Source organism: Sprattus sprattus (assembly GCF_963457725.1).
Source record: "Sprattus sprattus genome assembly, chromosome: 7".
Lineage (NCBI taxonomy): Eukaryota > Metazoa > Chordata > Actinopteri > Clupeiformes > Clupeidae > Sprattus > Sprattus sprattus.
Window position 1 is genome coordinate 7,769,053 of NC_137926.1, and position 20,078 is coordinate 7,789,130.

The following is a 20,078-nucleotide window of genomic DNA, read 5'->3' on the forward strand; positions in this document are numbered from 1 at the left end:
AGACAGACAGAGAGAGATGGATGGTGCATTGACTGGTGGTCAGGGCTGGCTGAGAGGGCTGAGCGAGAGGACCTGTGGTGGAGAGGAGACCAGTAGGATGTGAAAGTGAGGTCAACCAAGGTCAACCAAGATGCCAAAGATGGGAGATTTCCATGGCTGGAGATGATGTGCACGGAATGCAGATGGCCAGAGCCTCGCCTTCCTCAACTTCTCTCTTCCTCCCTCCCTCTCCCCTTCCGCTCTCCCTCTCTCTTCCCTCCTCAGTGGTTTTCTCTATGTCATCCCTTGTTCCTACTCTCATTCTCCTTCTCCCTCCCTCACTCTCTATCACGCACACTCTCCAGCTCATCAGTAATCCCTGTGGGTAAAAGCAGGGGAGTAAGAAACGTGCCAGAATGATTCAGCATGGTATGGGCAACACAGACTCTCCCTCTCTCTCCCTCTCTTTATCCTACTGTCTCTCTTCTCTCCATTCCCACTGTCTCTTCCTCTTTTCTCTCCCTTTCCCATATGCACAGCCTCTCCCTCTCTCTCTCTCTCTCTCTCTCTCTCTCTCTCTTTATCCTACTGTCTCTCTTCTCCCCATTCCCACTGTCTCTTCCTCTTTTCTCTCCCTTTCCCATATGCACAGCCACTCCCTCTCTCTCTTTCTCTCTTTATCCTACTATCTCTCTTCTCTCCATTCCCACTGTCTCTTCCTCTTTTCTCTCCCTTTCCCATATGCACAGCCGCTCCCTCTCTTTCTCTCTCTCTTTATCCTACTGTCTCTCTTCTCCCCATTCCCACTGTCTCTTTCTCTTTTTTCTCCCTTTCCCATATGCACAGCCTCTCCCTCTCTCTCTCTCTCCCTCTTGTCTCTCTCTCTCTCTCTCTCTCTCTCTCTCTCTCTCTCTCTCTTGTCTGTCTCTCCCTCATCATGCCATCCTGCTTGTCCCTGAGACGTTTCAAAATTGAAACCTGAGATCACAGCATCTCCTCACACACTGTCACCGCACCGAGGCCTGTGATGTTTGCTTTTGTCGTGGCTTTGAAGCATGGTTGACATGAGCAGAAGAGCCATTTTGTCTGCTGTGTGCGTGTGTGTGTGTGTGTGTGTGTGTGTGTGTGTGTGCATGTGTGCGTGTGTGTGTGTGCTCCTGACACATCTGAGTCAACACAGCCAGACATCAATGGGCCAACGTAGCCGTTCAAGCTGGAGAGTGTTGATACGGGCGAGGCAATTGAATCCCAGAGAATTACCACAAACGTAATCCCCCAGGTTAACACCTGAATCAATAGGCGCCCCTGCGACAGCTAATCAAGATGGCCGATTGGAAATCAAGAGGCGAGGTTCATATTCAAAGCCAGTCAGGCTGGAGGCTAGCGCGGGGGATTTTGTTTTCCGAAGCGAGTGCCAAGCGTCTTGTGATCATCTGCTATGTTAAATGGACTGTTTTCATGTTTCCCCCCCTCTGGATGAAGAGAAGCCTAAGCTTGCCTGACAGGTGGGGCCCTGGACTGAGGACAGAAGAAGCATTCGACTGAAAATATGGGCAGCAGAGATAAACCACTTGAACAGCAAAATCAAAACAAACACACACACACACACAAACAGGCACAAAAAAAACAAACACAGTTGTCGCGTCTGGAGTGAGTGGTTGCCCAAAACAAACTGGAAAAATTCCCCAAGGGAACGTGGATGGAGTGGAGCAGAGTGGAGTGGGTAGACGAGAAGAGAGGCTGGAGCGGACTTAAACGGAATTCTGTTTGGATAGCACTCTCTCTACTCCCGAAAGGCCTTCCGGACTTCCAGGACTCCCACTGCGGGGCAGGAGCATGACGGCAGTTACAAGGCGTTCCACTGAGCAGCCAGCCAGTCGGAGCGCCAGTCGGAGCACCAGGCTTGTTTTTTTTTGGGTGGGTGCATTTTCCTCTCCCAGGAGTACCCCTGGGCACTTAATTGTGGGTAACAGAGGGTAGGATGCACCTCGGAATCAGGGCCGTTACTAACACGCCGTGGCCCCTGTCAGAGCTGAGTGACACGGTAAGAAATTGATTGCGGAGCGACGCCAAGCTGCCCCCCCCCCTTCCCCCCACTCAAATTACAGCTCAAGTGTGGTGAATGTATTAATAACGAATAAATTGTGCAATTAATTCTTGATTAAATTGATTCATTATGTAAATATTTCCCCTTCATTAAAAACTATCCTCCATTTGATCTGTTTTTCTTTTTTTTTCCCTTTTCTTTTTTTTGGGGGAAGAATTCCGCTCAACCAGCCTTGACTTGATTAATGATTTCAAGTCCACATAGCATGCAGTGCAGCGTGGGTAAGACCAAAAAAGACACAGCTTCAGAAGCCTCTTACCATCTGAGAGGGTGGTGATGGCCACGTCGTCTGAGGCCACGCCCGGCCCGAAGCGATTGAGAGCCAGCAACTGCAGAGAGTACTCTGTGAACTTCTTAAGCCCCTCCATCTTGTAGCTCTGCGCGATCACATCAATACTCTAAAGGAGAGGATGAAAGAGCCAATATGAGCAAGCATAGGAGGAACAAAAAAAAGGACAATGATCTAATTTCATTAGCAATCAGTCACAAATCAAAATACATTTCAAATCCTTTTTGTTTTACCCCTCTTCTCTGCTTGTTAATGACACCAAGAGCCAGGGCTCCTGCTTTCACTTCCAGGTCGCAGTGGCTTTTGTTTGTATGTTTTTATCACATTCAAAGGGAAGGTAATTGGATAATTGGTTAATTGGCTAATTAGAGGCCCAACCTGAAGCTCAGCAGTAGAGGTTCCCCCTGGCTACTGGCAACCGGACAGTGAAGAGAGACATCGAGCAGAGGGGCTTAACAGGGCAGCTTTTGGGGGGCTATGTGTTATGCTTTCTCATTGTCATGGTTACAGAAGACAAATCACTGTCACTTAAGGACAACATGAATGACGTGATCGCACTTCAATTACTGAATGTGTTACCAAAGATTTGAAGGAGTGGCTCTGAACAAATTATACACCCTTTCAAGTTGTGCTCCACACTTCATGTCATGTTCAGAAGGACTTAGAAATGTAAACTCTAGCGCTCTGATATCGGAGGCTGTTCAAGGCCAAGGCTGTTGCTTAAAAGCGAAGTGCCCTGCACCGCACGTGTCAGCACTAACTGAAGCACCGAGCAGAAAGCACCATGGGGTCTTTGAGTCTGACGGAAACAGATCTCAGAGCACAAACCGCAACTTCAAAACTGAACCAACTTCGAAGACAGTCAATTTACATTAGCCAGTCATTCTCCGTAGCATTTTATTTTGGAGCACTTTCTTGTCTTAAAAAAGAGACGTTCAATGTTTCCTCCCCCACCCCCCACAACCCTCCCCACAAACACACCAGAGCTGAGAGTGTTTTTCATCTGGATGGGTAGTGAAAGTGCATAATGTTCCTGTGTTCAAAGTGGATGTTGTTCAGAAACTCTTGATCTAGTTTCACCCCCGCTATGAGGCAGTGCTGTTAGCTGCGTAGCCTCTCACAAAAAGAAGATGATTCATGAAAATGGAGTCTTTGGAGTTCACAGAAATGAGTAGAGAGATGGAGATAGCGTAGCACCCTACTGTTTGGTATGCGGTAAATACTAATTTGATTCTTAGGGTGTTCTAAGGCTCGCCTGCAGCAAATATGCCATCATGTCCCATGTATTAAATAGCTTGTGTCAACATCACTAGTCCCACTTAATAACAGAGATTTCAACATGAATCAATAATAAAGACAAATCCCCCTCTTTCACACAGTGGTGGGGTGCCCTGAATCACTGAAAAGTCTGCTTTTATTCTCCTAGCTGTAAGGCTGTCATAGAAGTTGACAGGTACCTGCTCCTTTCCAGAAGAGTTCTCTGTCCACAGCAGCCTATAGCCCTGGATGGGTCCATTGGTGTAGGCGGGGGGGTCCCAGGATGCCTCGATGGAGGTGGCAGAGGTGGCCTGGGCTTGCAGGTTCTGCACTGGACCAGGAACCTGCACTACTCATTCCAGAGAGAAAGAGAGAGAGAGAGAGAGAGAGACAGAGTTTGACAATGTTTAGTGTCTATGTGACAAAGGTCAGAGATACAAACACAGACCGAGAGATACTGTGCAACTCCACGTAGGAGCTGCATAAACATAGTTTTCAAAGGAGCTGCCCAGAGGATTCCATCAGGGTTGCTCCGATTCTCGAGACCTCTCTGTTGATTTTTTCTGCACAAGGTTCTGTAAGGCTAACCTAAAGCTCTTTAATGCTAACTTACGGTTCTTTAAGGCTAAGTTAAAGTTCTTTAATGCTAACTTAAGCCTGCTGCTACTTCCGCTGTTGCCGGTATCTTTTCCCACTTTGTTGATAGATCTCTGAACCCATTGGAACATTCTAGCAGCATACGGTGCAGTTTCAGGGGCAGATGGACGTACATTAGAGACTTGGCCTGTGCACAGAAAGCTCACGCTCTGCCTTTTCGTTTTAAGTTGAATGCACCAAACCTGTGGCTGATTGGGTAATCAGCGCATGACAATGCCCTCTAACCGCCATTTGTGGCGCCCGCATCTGAACAGTATCATTCAATCAGGGGCGCAGTTGAATGCAATCGTGGAAGCGCCGACGGACATTAAAAAGGAATCAAAAGTTCAGCGATCAGGAAAAAGAGATACACGCTAATAAGGTGTCATCACACAGAGAGATAAAACAGGGCAGTAATTCGAGACCTCTACCTTTAAAAAAACATTTGTACAGCTGTAACGAACACATCGGATATTGTAGCTGGCATCTACACGTGGGGAAGTGGATAAGGTGAAAAAAGCGATAGCAAAAAGGCAACCGAAAGTAAAGGTTGCTTTTAACATGGCACAAATGCACAAAACCGGTGCTCAGAATACTGATTCCATTGTTTCTGGAATCTTCTGTTTTTGGAATCTTCTGTTTCTGGAATCTTTTCACACGTCTAACGCCCACTCTGGGTTGAAAGGCAAACACAGACATGCACTGTCCCACGCAGTGATCATACCTACAGCAGAATACGTAATCAGCGCGTCTCCTCCCCACAATTTTGCCCCAAATCTCCCACTTTCCCACGATCCTCCCATGAATGCATCTGCATTAGTAAGAAAAAGCAGGCTGCAGCGGGCAGAGTGCGGTTTCATCCATGTGTGGTCTGCACGTACATGCCACGCCATGCCCTGTTATTAGGTGCACGCTGCGACGAAATTACATCTGAAACGAGAGCTAACATGTTAACCCCTTAGTGCGAAAATCACTCCTCCCCTTTGATTGGCTTCCGTCTGTTTGCTGCGACGCAATTCTGAAACGAGAGCTAACATGTAAGCACATCTACCCTTCAGGGCGGATATCCCTCCTCCCCTTTGATTGGCTTCCGTCTGTTCGGCGACAGAGGCTAAACACGCTCGACGGAAGCAAAGGTCAGACTGCTCAGTAAAAATAAAGCCACAGGGGCCATATTAAAGGGCTGAGCCGCAAAAACCCGAAATATTCTCTCAGTCCGCCGAGACTCGTGCCAAAATCCAATCTACCACAGGGGAGCGAGGCTCGGTCAGCGGCCGCAAAAATGATTAGGAGTGATTTAATCAGACGGCAGCTTAGACGGAGCGGTTATACTGCTGTTAAAGCCACAATGACACGCTGTTAAAAGATGGCTGAAGGAGGGAAAAAAGATCGTCTAAGTAAAGGAGAAAAAAAATCGAAGGACATAGAAAGTAACAATGGAGTGGGACAGAGAGATAGAAAGAGAGAAAGAAGGAGAGAGAGGGAGGGAGGGAGGGAGGGAAAGAATGACAAAGCCAAATAAAAAGGGAGGAGGAGAAAAGAGAAGGAGAGAACGGAGAGAGCAGTAGTGAAAGATATAAAGGACGGAGCCACAAATCCCTCAGGTTACACAGGAAGTGACATCGTCAGGGATCTTTCCGCACAGATGTATGGATCTGGGCGAGTAAACAGCAGTCTCCTACATGACATGGCAACCTGAGTCTGCCTAGACAGCAGACATGACGAGGACATGACGAGGACATGACGGGACGATGGAGAGCTGTGTTCATGTATCTGTCAGAGTCAGCTTGATCGGGATGGCTGGCACTAGATGAGATGTCCACTTGAGTGGACTTAAATACTCCATGTTGTTTGTCATAAGTAGAAACAAACTGTCATCTCTCAGTGCACTAAATGCTGAAGTAAGTGTCCTCAAGTGCCGAAAAGACGCCCATCTACAATTAATGTTTATCTCTTAAATTAGCATCTGCAATTGTTGTGTTAGGGAAACACTATTGTGTACTGTGTATCCTTACTGCACAGCAGTAGCAAACTACTACACTGAACACGTAGGCTGCTAAACAGGTGTGTGATGTGAAACATTTGGATGTGAGCATGGTACTGTACTAATACTGTAGTATTGCACTATAGTATTTACAGTCTTCTTGGAGCAGTTCAGGTGAAAAGTGAGGGCTTGGTCATAGAGCGGCGCAGAGTGAAGAGAAAAGAGAGAGAGGAGAGAGAGAGGAGAGAGAGAGATAGAAGAGAGAGCGAGAGTGCAGAGAGAAGAGAGAGGAGAGAGAGGAGAGAGAGACAGAAGAGAGAGAGTGGAGAGAGAAGAGAGAGGAGAGAGACAGAAGAGAGAGAGTGGAGAGAGAAGAGAGAGGAGAGAGACAGGAGAGAGAGAGTGGAGAGAGAAGAGAGAGGATCGACAGAGAGACAGAAGAGGGTGAGAGAGACAGAAGAGAGAGAGTGGAGAGAGAAGAGAGAGGAGAGAGACAGGAGAGAGAGAGTGGAGAGAGAAGAGAGAGGATCGACAGAGAGACAGAAGAGAGAGAGAGTGGAGTGAGGAAAGAGAAGATAGAGACTTACGCTCTTGTTTGGTTGTCAGGCGGATGGACTCGGAGCTCTCCCCCGGGCCGACCTCGTTGTAGGCCACTACCCGGAAGGCGTAGCTCTGCTCCGGCTTCAAGCTGGCCACCGTCAGCTGCAGCGCCTCGGGCTCCGTCACGTTGATAGACCTCTCCCTGCAGAGAACCCAGCACAGACCCACAGTCAGGCTCCACACAAACAGCAGAGTGCATGACCTTATTCACCAGTCTCTGTGATCTGGACCCGAATCTTTTTTACTCAGAACCCAGCACAGACCCACAGTCAGACTCCACACAAACAGCAGAGTGCATGACCGTATTCGCCAGTCTCTGTAATCTAATCTAAAAAAAATAACTCAGAACCCAACACAGACCCACATGTCAGGGTCTGCTCAACCAGCAAAGTGCATAATCACCAGTCTCCGTAATCTAGACCGGGAAAAAAAACATAATTTTCTTTTTTTAAACCTTCTAATCAGGAGATACAGGAGTGGTCTAAATGTGACAGAGGGGACACAAGACATGTCCTGAGCGCGTTTGTGTCTGATTTAAATTTGAATGAACTCTATTAGTCTATTCATCTCCCAGGTGGGAAACAAAAGGTCACAAGCTAATAGTCCCCAGTGAATGGACTGTATGCTGAGCTGGGGCTGATCCTGCCCAGTCAGAGCTTGAGTAATGAGGCCTGATCAAATTCAACTCTTGATATTTTGTTTCAATAAAGCTTATTAGAGGGCCTGTGATATTCATTATAGCCGTTATAAAAGGCTGCTCTGCTCAGTCATGATTTCTATTTTTCCCTCCGCATTGTCTCCTCGTCTCTAACGAGCTCTCCACTCCGCTCTCCACTCTCCATTTCATAAAGAGCTGGAGCAGCCTCCTCTTACACTTCTTTTGTCAAGGACCGAGTATTTTATCAGGAGACTTTTTATCTGTCTGAAAAGATTCTTGACCCCTGATGTAGTGGCCATGCACACTTGATGCGTTCTTCTGTGCTGTTTGTCTGAGCAATGGTTCATGCTCTTCACACCCTCTCTGCCATAGAGTTACTTTCACTTTCACTTTCACTTTCTCTTCGCACCCTCCCTTACTCCGTGTTCCAGTGGGATTCTTGCAGGCTGTGCTCTGGATCGTGTTCCGAGAGCTGGTGCTGTGGTGGCGGGCCCATCGACTTTTCCACACCGGCACTTTCTCCATTCAAATCACCACCGGCACTTTCTCCATTCAAATCACCACCAGCACTTTCTCCATTCAAATCACCACCGGCATTTTCTCCATTCAAATCACCACCGGCACTTTCTCCATTCAAGTCATTACCGGCACTTTGCAATCCTGCAGAGCCTCACTCACGCATCAGCAGGGGGCACGCCACACAGCCTGGAGTCCCTCTTACCAACATCCAACCCTTTAGCAAACACCACACCGCACACACACACACACACACACACACACACACACACACACACACACACACACACACACACACACACACACACACACACACACACACACACACACACACACACACACACACACACACACACACACACACACACACCTGTCGATCTCCTCCTGTGAATACATTCACACAGAATCCTTTCACCACCCCAAGGCGCCACACACACACACACACACACACATAGAGACACATACCTGTTGATCCCCTCCTGTGAATAGTAGACACCGTAGGTGTGGACGCTTCCGCGGGCTTCCAGTGGGGGGCGCCAGCTGAGGCGCACAGAGCGACTGGACACAAGGACAGGGACCACGTCACGGGGAGCGGAGGGGAGGGCGCCTGAGCTCGGGACAACTGGTGGGGGAGGAGAGGAGTAAGTCAAAGAAGTGGGGGGCACAGGGCTTGGGACCTGGGGGGCGGGTGCTGTGGTGGCCTCTATAGCGTTAGTAATCCCAGGGGAGGAGTAGGGCAGGGAGGGGGGGAGAGGACAAGGGGAGAGGGGTTAGGGAGGGGAGGGAAGGAGGACACAGAGGAGGAGAACAAGAAGGGAGAGTGCAGGGGGGGTTGTTGGGGGTGGGGGGGGGGGGGGGGACGGGTGTTGGGTACGGGGAAAATAATAATAAAAAACACAAGAGGATCATGACCGATGGGATGAGAAGATAAGGAAAAAGAAGAACAGCGATAAAGAAGATCACAGACAGGAAAAAGAGAATTATTTGTTTCTTTAGCTTGATTGTTTGTTTTTTTTCTTTTACAGTTCATTGGCAGCAGTGGCCATGTGTGTGTGTGTGTTTGTGTGTGTATGTGTGTGTTTGTGTGCATGTGCAGCGGGCATGATGCTGACCAATCGCGAGCTGTGGGGCGGGGGGGGGGGGGGGTCAGGGGTGGTGGTCTTTGGGGTTGCAGCATGTCATTGGGGGATACAAGAGCAGAGCCAGGGCTGTGGGAGGATGGAGCTGGGTCTGATGCTGATGTTGATGGACAGCTCAGAGAAGCATGCCGTCATTATGCACCATTATACGAACACACACACACACAAACAAACAAGAGCATGTTTTGCAAACAAAGCGGGCTGTGACTTGAGCTCCTCTGCCTCATAACAACCAAGCACACGAACAAACAAACAAATGCACAAACAAACAAACAAACAGGCATCTGCATGGACGCTCGGAGCGATGCGATGAGACCCATACAATTATAACGGAAAAAATACACCGAAAAAAAATCTCTCTCTCTCTTCAGCGGTTCTACATCGACCGGACTCTACTGTGCGCAGTACGGCTTGCGCGACCCACACTACCCAAACTATGGTGTTGAAAACCTTGCCGTCAATACAAACAGCTCAATGCACCTCTGCCACCAAGAAAGGACCCATTCAAGAGGAAAAACACACCATAAAAAACCCCAAAGACAGCAGGATGGAGTGGGGGGGGGGGGGAGTGGGCTGCAACAATGACAGCACATTTATTCTCATTGCAAGTGTTTGTTCACTCAAGGGAACACATGCTTAAGGGAGTCGGGCGTCTGCCTCTGAATCCCAAACGAAGCCTGATTACTTTTGCCGCCAGAAATTCGTTGGCATTAAAAAGCAAAAATTCTCCAGAGGTTCTCCGGGTCATTAAACATCTGCACCCTGCCAAGCTCTCCATCAGAACAGTTGTACTGAAACACAGCTGTCTACGCTCGCAGTCCTGATGTTTCCAGATGCCTCATTCCTCTGTGTTGTGGTCTGTGATTCTCTGGGTTAGGGATTCATTATGGGGATCTGGGCCTGACGAATGAGCATCATTTGAAACTTTGTTGACATGATTGGATGAAGCACTCACTACAGTTTTGCTGACTGGCCGGCCAAACAAAAACGGCAAACCAAGCCCCTCCTCAGCTGAGCGTTTCCAGGATGTAATCCTGATGAAAACTGAACTGAAACACGGTGCCGCGGAGCCAAGCTAATCCACTGTGAACCCAAGCACACACACCACACATATGTATGACCCATGAAGTGATAACAAGGTCTGCAACTACTGGGCACCATTGTAATCCAGACCTGCCAACATTGGAAAATGTGTTTGAGTACCACCGCGGTGCGGTGCGGCGCGGCAAGATTTTGTGGCCTTCATTTTATTAGTTATAATGCTGTTGTTGCATGATTGAACCAATCGACGACATTCTGAGCTAATAAATAATGCAGTTCTGAACCACTTTAGAAGGCCTAATGAAATAAAATAAAAAAACTGTGATAACAGTTATAAGTGATAACTGTGACAACAAATTTGTAGCCTGGGATGGTATTTCACTCTAGGCTCCTTAGGAACTTCTCACACAATGGTCATGTTGTATTTTTTCCCTACCTCATACCTATCAAGTGTCATGATTCATCATTCTTTTTTCTCCCCACGTCTGATGTTCGAATGCAAGCCCAATTACATGCGATACCAGGACTAGACAACTGCTAAGACCAAATGATGGCGCTGTGTTTGCTTCTTTATTATTTAATTAAATTCTAGTCAGTGGAAGAGTTTTTTAGGCTATTACAGACATCCCAACCTGCAAAAAGTCATTTCAGGGAGGTATCCCCCCCCTAGGCCTACGTATTACTGTTGTGGTCCCTAAAAGTTATAAAAGCATAATATCATTCTATAGGCTATAGCCCTGTGCAATTCTTTGTTAATTATGTTTAAATATGTAGATTACTTTTACTATTTATTATATGCTGCTAATACTATCCTTTTTATGTTAACTGCTTTTATTTGTATTCCATTGCAACTTTAAACAAGTTTAAGGAGCTTGTTGTTTTCATGTAGCCCTGGCAACTAGCCGGCATGAATAATATGCACATGAAGTGAAACTTTTTGGGGGGCATTCTCCCTGTGCCATGGTGCCCCTGTTCCTAGATACACTGAACTGATTAATTCGGTTCGGGAGAAGAGATAAAAGGCTGCCCACACTGAAAATTGACTGGTTGACTTACCGAAACAGGCCAATCAGGATGCTCCTGAGGCACACACGCACACTGCCTCACACACGCACAGTCTCCAGGTCCCTCTCCCTCTCTGTCGTGCGCGCGCTACACAGATGCTAACACGGTTTAGAGCACGTCGCTCGCTCTAGATTCCGGGAGATTTTAAGTCATTTGCTGGCATCAGGGAGTGGTTATCAATATGCGGGACTTTGGATGTCTGCTATTATCATTAACCTATTATTATTATTATTAGAAACATATAGCCGTTTACACTGTGACATGACAACAGCTGTGCGTAAGCATGTGTGGACACTGTACGTAGAAGGCTGCCTCGGACCTGTAGCATGAACTTGACAGATAGGCCTATGATTTTCTGATAATATGCATCTTACCGTGTTCGTTACCTGCTCCTTGGTGACTAATGTCAATAATGACATTGCACACTGCAGAAAGCATGGTGGGGATGTCTGAAAAGAACGGAGGCATGGCCATCTCTCCCGGTAACTATCAATGATTTTTTGCGATCTTTTTATTTTATCCGGTGGTTCTGCCATGGTAACATACTACAAGAGTTTGTCTAAAATAAGAAGTTTGAAAAAACCCAAAAAGCGTTAAGTCAAACCATTTCTAACACAGCCAAGACACTTAGATTTATTTGCCATTTTAAATCGAAGGCGAACACGAAAACCACATGGTTTCATCGTTGGGCTAAAATTACATTTTTAACGTCTTATCTCTACATTACTCGTTAGTTTACCTTTAAGTGATTTTTTTAATGTCCTCACTTGAAGAATTGGCCAGACGTGGTCGGGAAGGGAGAGTTAGGTAAGTATTCATGAATGAAAAATCGCTAACTGACACGTTAACAGCGGTTGATTTCTCTGACCGCAGAGTAACCTAGTATTCTCTGATTTCGATGGTCATACAGGGGATAGTAACGGCAGGGGGTCTGTGATTGGTCAAACTCCTCTTCTGCTTCTTGCTCTGCTGCAGCTGCCTACGTACGCATTGGTGACTCGAGACAGACTGTGAAGTTTGAACCCGTTGAAAACCGGCCATGCATTATTGAGCGTTATGCGTTCTTAAAAAAAAAATATATATATATATATATTTTTGGTTATGCGTACTTTTAGACCATCAACTCGTACCAGCGTACTTTGATGTCAAAATGCGTGCCAGGTACGCAAAATGCGTACATGTTGGCAGGTCTGAATCGCATCGGCCATCTTGGATCTAAGGCTTACTGTCGAATTTCGTGGGGAAGCATCGCTCGGGAATCATGACAGGTAAACATGTGGGCAGGAGAGGATAACAGCTCGAAACAGCTTTTGCATACCACACTGCATGTCTGGAAAAGGTTGTTTCCTGGCTAACACACATGTACGGTCTGAAAACAAATGTTTTTTTGAGTTGGAGTTGCCTGTCAGCCAGATGACTCAAACGCTGTCACCGTCACAGCAGAGCAACATGGTGAGCGTGACAGGCTGCGTGCTGTTCCGCTGCCTCCGTTAGCAAAGTAACAGAAGTGAGTGAAGCTCTTAATCTCAGAGGATGATGTTCCTTGGATGAGGTAGCTTTGGACTGGGGGTGTCCAGGGCATGTGTGTGTGTGTGTGTATGTGTGTGTGTGTGTGTGTGTGTGTGTGTGTGTCTGTCTGTGTGTGTGTGTGTGTGTGTGTGTATGTGTGTGTGTATGTGTGTGTGTATGTGTGTGTGTGTGTGTGTGTGTATGTGTGTGTGCTTTCACTGCCTGTGATGTTTTATAGAGAGGCTCTCCTGTTTGATCCCCCCATGAGTGGGAGGCCAAAGCGACTTGTGCTAGCGCTGTGTGTGTGTGTGTGTGTGTGTGTGTGTGTGTGTGTGTGTGTGTGTGTGTGACTGCGTGTGTGACTGTGTGTATGTATGTGTGTGTGTGTGTGCTTGAGCTAGCGCTGGTGCTGCTGCTGGTGCTGAAGCCCAAGCTGTGGCTTTCATGTTGAGGGGTACCAGCTCACACACACACACACACACACACACACACACACACACACACACACACACACACACACACACACACACACACACACACACAGTCATACAAAGTCTATGCATACTTGATGCACAAACACCCACAAAGATGCCCAAACAACCACAAAGACAGATTGACAATGTATAAAGAAATAAAACAAACTTTTTCCTGGACTAGGACTTCAACACAAAAAAAAACAGACAGACCGACAGACAGACAGACGGATCAACACTCCCTCAGCCCCTCACACAAACTTTCACCTGGTACTTTTAAACTGCAACATGAACAATCCCTCAGACCTGTCACCAACAGAAATGGCTTTGCAGGAGTGAAAAAAGAGAATAGAAAGAAAGAGCGAGCTGCCAAAACAAACTCCAGACTGCCCGACAGGCTGACAACACTTCCAACTACCACCATCCCAGACAAACTTAAACACTGCAGTCTAAAGCGCCCAAAGAGCTGAAGTGTGAGCTTACCCTCCCTCTCTCTCTCTCTCTCTCTCTTTCTCCATCCCCCCCTCTTTCTCTCCCCCTGTCTTTCTCCCTCTCTCTCTCTCTCTCCCTCCCTCCCTCTCTCTCTATCTCCCCTCTCCTGCCTCTCTCAGGTTGATCTGAGGAGACTCTGGGAGCACATGCAGCCCCATGTGCAGGAAGCTCTCCTGGCCTGACACGCTTTTCTGACCTTTGCTTTTGACTTCCTCTTTCAAAACGCTGCTCTCTCAAATCCTGCCAAGTCCCTGTTTTGTTGTGTTTTTTTTCAAGAGGCATGATATAAAGGCCACCTTGATACGTGTGATGATCACGTGTACAACAAACACACACCAATTAAAGCTAGAGAAAATAATCCTGCTAAACGGCTTTTTTTAAAAGCATGGCATCTACATGAGATTAGTTTATAAGATACCGTGTCCTTGTACCTGAAGAATCTCTCTCTCCCTGTCTATATATATATATATATAGTTCTGTAGTGGGTGGAAACAGTTGGAGATTGTAAAGGGATCATTACACGGCTGTTGATCTGGAACGAGAGTGTAAAGCACTCTAGCTGGAAGGCGATCTCTTCGATTAAGAAAGAAATAAAAAATCTCGGATTCAAATAAGACTTTTAAAGGTCTGCCGCGGTTTCATGTGCTCCATGTAGCTTAAGGACTTCAAAACACATTCCACTGTCGCCGTTAAAGGCTCCATTAGTCACAAATTACGTTCAGACGGTCCCTCCCCCCTTTCTCCTGCCCGCCCCTGAGAACCTATGAGCTGTTTGCCTTGGTGTGGCAGTGCTGTTAGCCAGGGCCAGCCACACCCTTCCAGCTCTGCTCTGGGTCTATGTGTTAGAGAGGGGAACAGGCCTTTACATGTAGTCACACAAACACTCACACATGCATGCATGCACACACACACACACACACATACATACATACATACACAGACACAGACACATAGACACACACAATCTATCAAATAGACACACACACACACACACACACACATATACATTCACACACACACACACACACACACACACACACACACACACACACACACACACACAAACACACACGCACAAAGACACATACATGCACACACACATAGACACACTCACACACACACACACAATCTATCAAATAGACACACACACACACATACACACACACACACACACACAAAATTGCACCCATCTCCAGTCTACCGTTACTTAAAAACCACCGGCCTGTACTAAAATTACAGTGGCCCATTTTTACAGGCCGCACCACCACATCTGGAGCCCAGCTGAGAACAGAAGGAATAAAATTCCTTCTCCCTTTTTTCCCCCTCCCTTAATTCCATCAGTCCTCCTCCTCCTCCTCCTCCTCCTCCTCCTCCTCCTCCCCACGCTCTTCCTCCTCGCTCCATATAGCGAGGGTGTCGGCTCATTAGCAGCCACTAAACCAGAATACAGCTAATCAACAGGAGGCCGGTGCGTAATGGCTTCAACATGGCTTGTCAGCCTAGAAAGGGTGGGGGTTGCCCCAGTATTAAGCCCAGTGAGTGGTCAGGCTTTCTGTCGGCCAAGCGGCCAAAGCCAAGGTCACTGAGGTCCTGACCAGATGCTGTCATTAGTGCTTCTGGCCGATGACCCTCTTTTATGCCCATGGCTATCTGGATGGCAGCACTGCATGATTTGGGCCTTAACAGACTGAATAATGAGGACCCCCCCCTCCCCTCCGCCCCATACTTCTATCTTTCACTCCTTCGCTTTCTATCTTTCCTTCTCCTCCTCCCTTTCTCTTTCCCATTCGGGAAGCTCAATTTCAGGTCGGAATCATCAGAGATCAAACGAGAGAATTTTCTTTCCAAAGTCAACAGTTCTGCTCTCTGCCAGTTAGCTGAGTGCAATGGGCCCTAGTTCCTTACTGTACCTCATTTACAACAGTCAGTCTTCCATCCATGCGCTCTGTAGCGGGCCAGAACAGGAGTTGAGAACACAAAGGATGGCTGTTATCGGTTGCCATGTCGATGAACAAACAACAGCAAGGAGGCTCTGAGTGAGAGCAGACTATGTAGTGTACCCTGTTAGTACGTATGACTTAGATAACTCAACGTATTTTTTCTTTCCTGTCTCAGTCGTCACCTAGTTTGCATTGTTCATCGTGCTCAAGTTTTCGTGGCTGAGAGGAAATCCCTGAGCAGCTAGGCAAGATGTGACTTCAAAGTTCCCCCCCATCTCAGTCAAAAAAGAGGAAGGTTAAAAAAAAAAAAAGTTACAATACGTTTTATAGACTCATTAGATGAGAGGTGGCAGCCCACTTGGTTTTGATGTGTTGGGAGTTGAAGACAGGGGAGCAGATCACAGGCCACCTGCTGCTCGTATCTAGGCTCGGGAGAAGGCGAAGGACTCTTTGAAGCCGACCAAAAAAGTTGTCAACCGACTGGACTTTTTTCAAAAGACGACATTGCTCCGAGTGTTTCACCTTGTTTCACTTGACAAAAAAGCGGGGAAAAAGGTTTTTTTTAAGGTTTCTATTTACAAGATATGGTGCATTAGCTTCTCTGTACGTCCCATTTTTTTTTTTTACATCAGCAAGAATAAAAGGAGTTAACCAGGTACAAGGTGTTCCTCCTAGCTCTACACTTCACATTTTATAAGACTGAATCTGAAAGGGCAGCCTGCTAGGCATCCACATGAGAATATAACAACGGAAGGTGCAAGAATATAACAACGAAAGGTACCAGAATAAAACAACGGAAGGTGCAAGAATATAACAACGGAAGGTACCAGAATAAAACAACGGAAGGTGCAAGAATATAACAACGGAAGGTACGAGAATATAACAACGGAAAGTGCGAGACTATAACGACGGAAGGCACTGGTAACAATGAATCTGCAGTGGACATGTTCACACAACCACAAAAGTAGCTGATAACCGCATCTTCAGCAACATGAATGGCACAATAAGGGGAGTGGTGGTATTAATCTGAAGGGTGGCACACGGTGATACGGTTCTAACATATTCCCAGCTGCCGATCATCAGTCGCAAATCCCTCGGTGCGAGATGGAGAAAACTAACACAAAACTTTCACTTGATTTTATGCCCATAGTCGGGGGCTGATTTCCTACATAATAATATATTAGGGTCTCGAGATTGAACTCGACAGGCTAGAGTTAATGTGTGGGAAGGTTGTAGACTGACTCGTAAGTCCGCCCTCCCGCGGCTGTTTGGATACGCAGACGAAAAACAATCACTGAACATGCATCTCATAAAAGATTGTCATACTTTTCCAGTTAAATAGAATTTCTTGCTGTAACACGCCCGCACCCCGAAAGCCCCGTCGAACGGAATGATGGATGCCACCGCATTCTGCATTATTTTTTGCGCCGCAGTTTTTCGGACTTCAATGCTTTGGCGTCTTGCCACCCTGCCCTGCGCCTAAAAACAAAACACTCTTTTTCGAAGCTCTTCTATTTTCTCTCCAATTCTCAGCTCGTACACGTCTTCCATTATTTTTCTCCTGCACGCAGGGGAGGACAAAGGGGGGGTTACATGTAGGCATTCTATCATGGAAGAGATCAATTTTTGGAGGGGCGCTCCCACCATGTGTCAGGTTTATGAAATGCCCCTCCACCTGCACTAATCAATACTGGAGGACATCACAGGAACATTAGGATGGAATGGAAGTCTGAGAGAAAATGTTTTTGCTCCTGGTTTTTATCGCCACGAGGCATACCCCTGCTTTGCTCCCCTCTCATGCTGATACTCAACCTCAGACAAATGCACACCTTCATACACAAACACACACACACACACACACAAACACACACACACACACACACACACACAAAACCATACATGCCTACCAAAAAACCCAAATACACAGCCATACGCATACACAGACCCACACACACACACACACAAACACAAACACATACAAACACGACAGCCCTGTGAAGTTTGTCATGGTCTATTATCGAGCCGGAGAAGAATCTGTTTTTAATGGAACGAGAGAGAGCGAAAAAAGAAAGGAAAGGTCATTAAGTCCACAGTAAATCAATCCCACGAGACAACCCCTGGAATGGGCCAGCGGCTGACGTCCACAGCCATTCCGTCTCTGTCCGTACGGTGGGTGCCCGGTGCCCTCCCCGCCACAGCCTCCCATAAAGAAGACGGATACGCCGTTTGCGCCGACGCGCTCCGCCGACGCCGCAGTCAATCACGTTTGCCAATTCAGGGGAGTGACAAAGCATAAGTGAGACCAATACTGCCCACTGAAGCTGAGCTGGACCCCCCCCCCCCCCCCCCCCAACTCACCCACCCCCGCCCCGTTCGCCATTTCTTTCAGCCTGGCCTACCTAATCTGCCATCATTTCCAGCCCGCGCAGTCCAACATCGCCAAGCAGGGGAAAAAAGGAGGAAAGCGCATTCCCAGTTCCTCAGCTGGGGAATGATGGAATTGTGTGTGTGTGTGTGTGTGTGTGTGTGTGTGTGTGTGTTTGAATTTTCATGGCACAGGGGGTTTACGTCTGGGCCCTGTCGTATTCTCAGACGATCCGGTCAATCACAGGGATTGGCTGGAGCCCACCCGTGTCTGTGACCAATCAACCTCTCAGTCGGCCAGTCTGGGGGAGGCAGACAATCCAGGGAAGCTTCACGCCACATTCACCCAGACGAACATCTATCAGGCCGAGGAAAGAACTCTGTGCCAAAACCCAAGCCCTAATAACAACATCCGAGTCAATAATGGAAATGATTCTATAGTGCTTTAGGGCTTGCGTGTTCACACGATCTCAGACAGTACAGCCCTTAGGCAGAGCAATGAATAGGAAGTGTAATACAGCACCACCCGCTGTCATTACGGAAGCCTATCTAAAAGATACCTTTTTTTATAGGTACACAGAGAAAGAGTGGAGGGGGAGAAGAAAGCAAACAGGACCTCTATTGCCGAGATAAGTCCCTGCAGCATTCTACTCGGAGAATACCTGGATGGGTAATCTTCTGATCAGTATTCACAGTCTCCATTTCGCTCTGCTTCGTGTCGTTCCTCCTCATTTTCATCCATCTCCTCCAGACAAGGGCTAGGGGGTGGAGAAGGCTTCGCCGGTCTAATTTACACAATAACAATAATTTGTCCGCCGAAGCGTGAATCTAATCCGACGGAGAGATGGCGCCCGGATAGCCGGCTAACGCGCCGGTGACGGCGGTGGGTGATTGAAAGCTTTAGCGGACCGTGCCCTGACTGAATGGCGTCCGCGGTTAATATCTTGTGACAAAAGACACCATTCTGAGGGCTCATCCCTCTCTCTCTTTTGTGCCTCGCCATCTCTGCATTGCCACCGTGCCATTGTTGCAGCTCGGAGGAAGGACCCAGGGGAGGGAGGCTTCGGGGATCAGCTCCATTTTCACGGAGGGCTCATACGCTGCTCTCCTGCTACTGCTGCTGACACAGGCGGACATATTACCACACCTAAATCTTCCTTTAACAGGGTGGGAAAACCGATTCGAAGCAGATGTTTGATGAACGACGCTTTAGGTGATATATAGGTGTTTTGATGTGAAGAGAACACGGCCTTCATGGTTGGACTGGGATTGACGGACGTGTCCTGTATTTCTGTGTGGAACACTTGTGTGGAAGGCAAGGCCATTTAACAGCCTCTATAGAAGGCACAGACCAACAGCTACTTTGAAATTGCCATTGCCATTTTCTCTCTGGTTAAAAAAAAGAGTACACACACTCACACCACACACACACACACACACACACTCACACACACACACACACACACACACACACACACACACACACACACACACACACACACACACACACACACACACACACACACACACACACACACACACACACACACACACACCTACACACGCGCTTTATCATCAAAATGTGGCTGCAGTTTCCCCCACAGCGCACCTGCAGGCGTAACGAGGAGTGAAGGCTCGGGCATTGATAATGATATCATGTATTAATCTCCAGAGACCACCATTTGTGGGCTCTCATCCAGGGGCGGATGAAACACCCCCACAGCTGTCAGCTCCAATATGGGCTGCGCTGGCCGGAGAGCCGGCTGCTGCTGGAGGGAGCAGGAGCAGGAGCAGGAGCAGGAGCAGGAGCAGGAGCAGGAGCAGGAGCAGGAGCAGGAGCAGGAGCAGGAGCAGGAGAGCAGCAGGAGCAGGAGAGCAGCAGGAGCAGGAGCAGGAGCAGGAGAGCAGCAGGAGCAGGAGCAGGAGCAGGAGCAGGAGCAGGAGCAGGAGCAGGAGCAGGAGCAGGAGCAGGAGCAGGAGCAGGAACAGGAGCGGAGCCACTGCCTAACAATCTTGGTGGATGTGCATA

At 47.7% G+C, this 20,078-nt stretch overlaps 1 protein-coding gene across 1 annotated transcript in view; it reads right to left on the reverse strand.

Annotated features, from left to right (window-relative positions):
• Positions 1 to 20,078, reverse strand: part of dcc (DCC netrin 1 receptor) — a gene marked incomplete at both ends in the record, with an annotated part of 169,006 nt that overhangs the window by 77,620 nt on the left and 71,308 nt on the right. Inside the window, 4 exon segments of the mRNA XM_080842602.1 lie at positions 2,346 to 2,484; positions 3,833 to 3,981; positions 6,840 to 6,994; positions 8,492 to 8,648. Coding sequence (XP_080698728.1) covers positions 2,346 to 2,484; positions 3,833 to 3,981; positions 6,840 to 6,994; positions 8,492 to 8,648 — 600 coding nt within the window.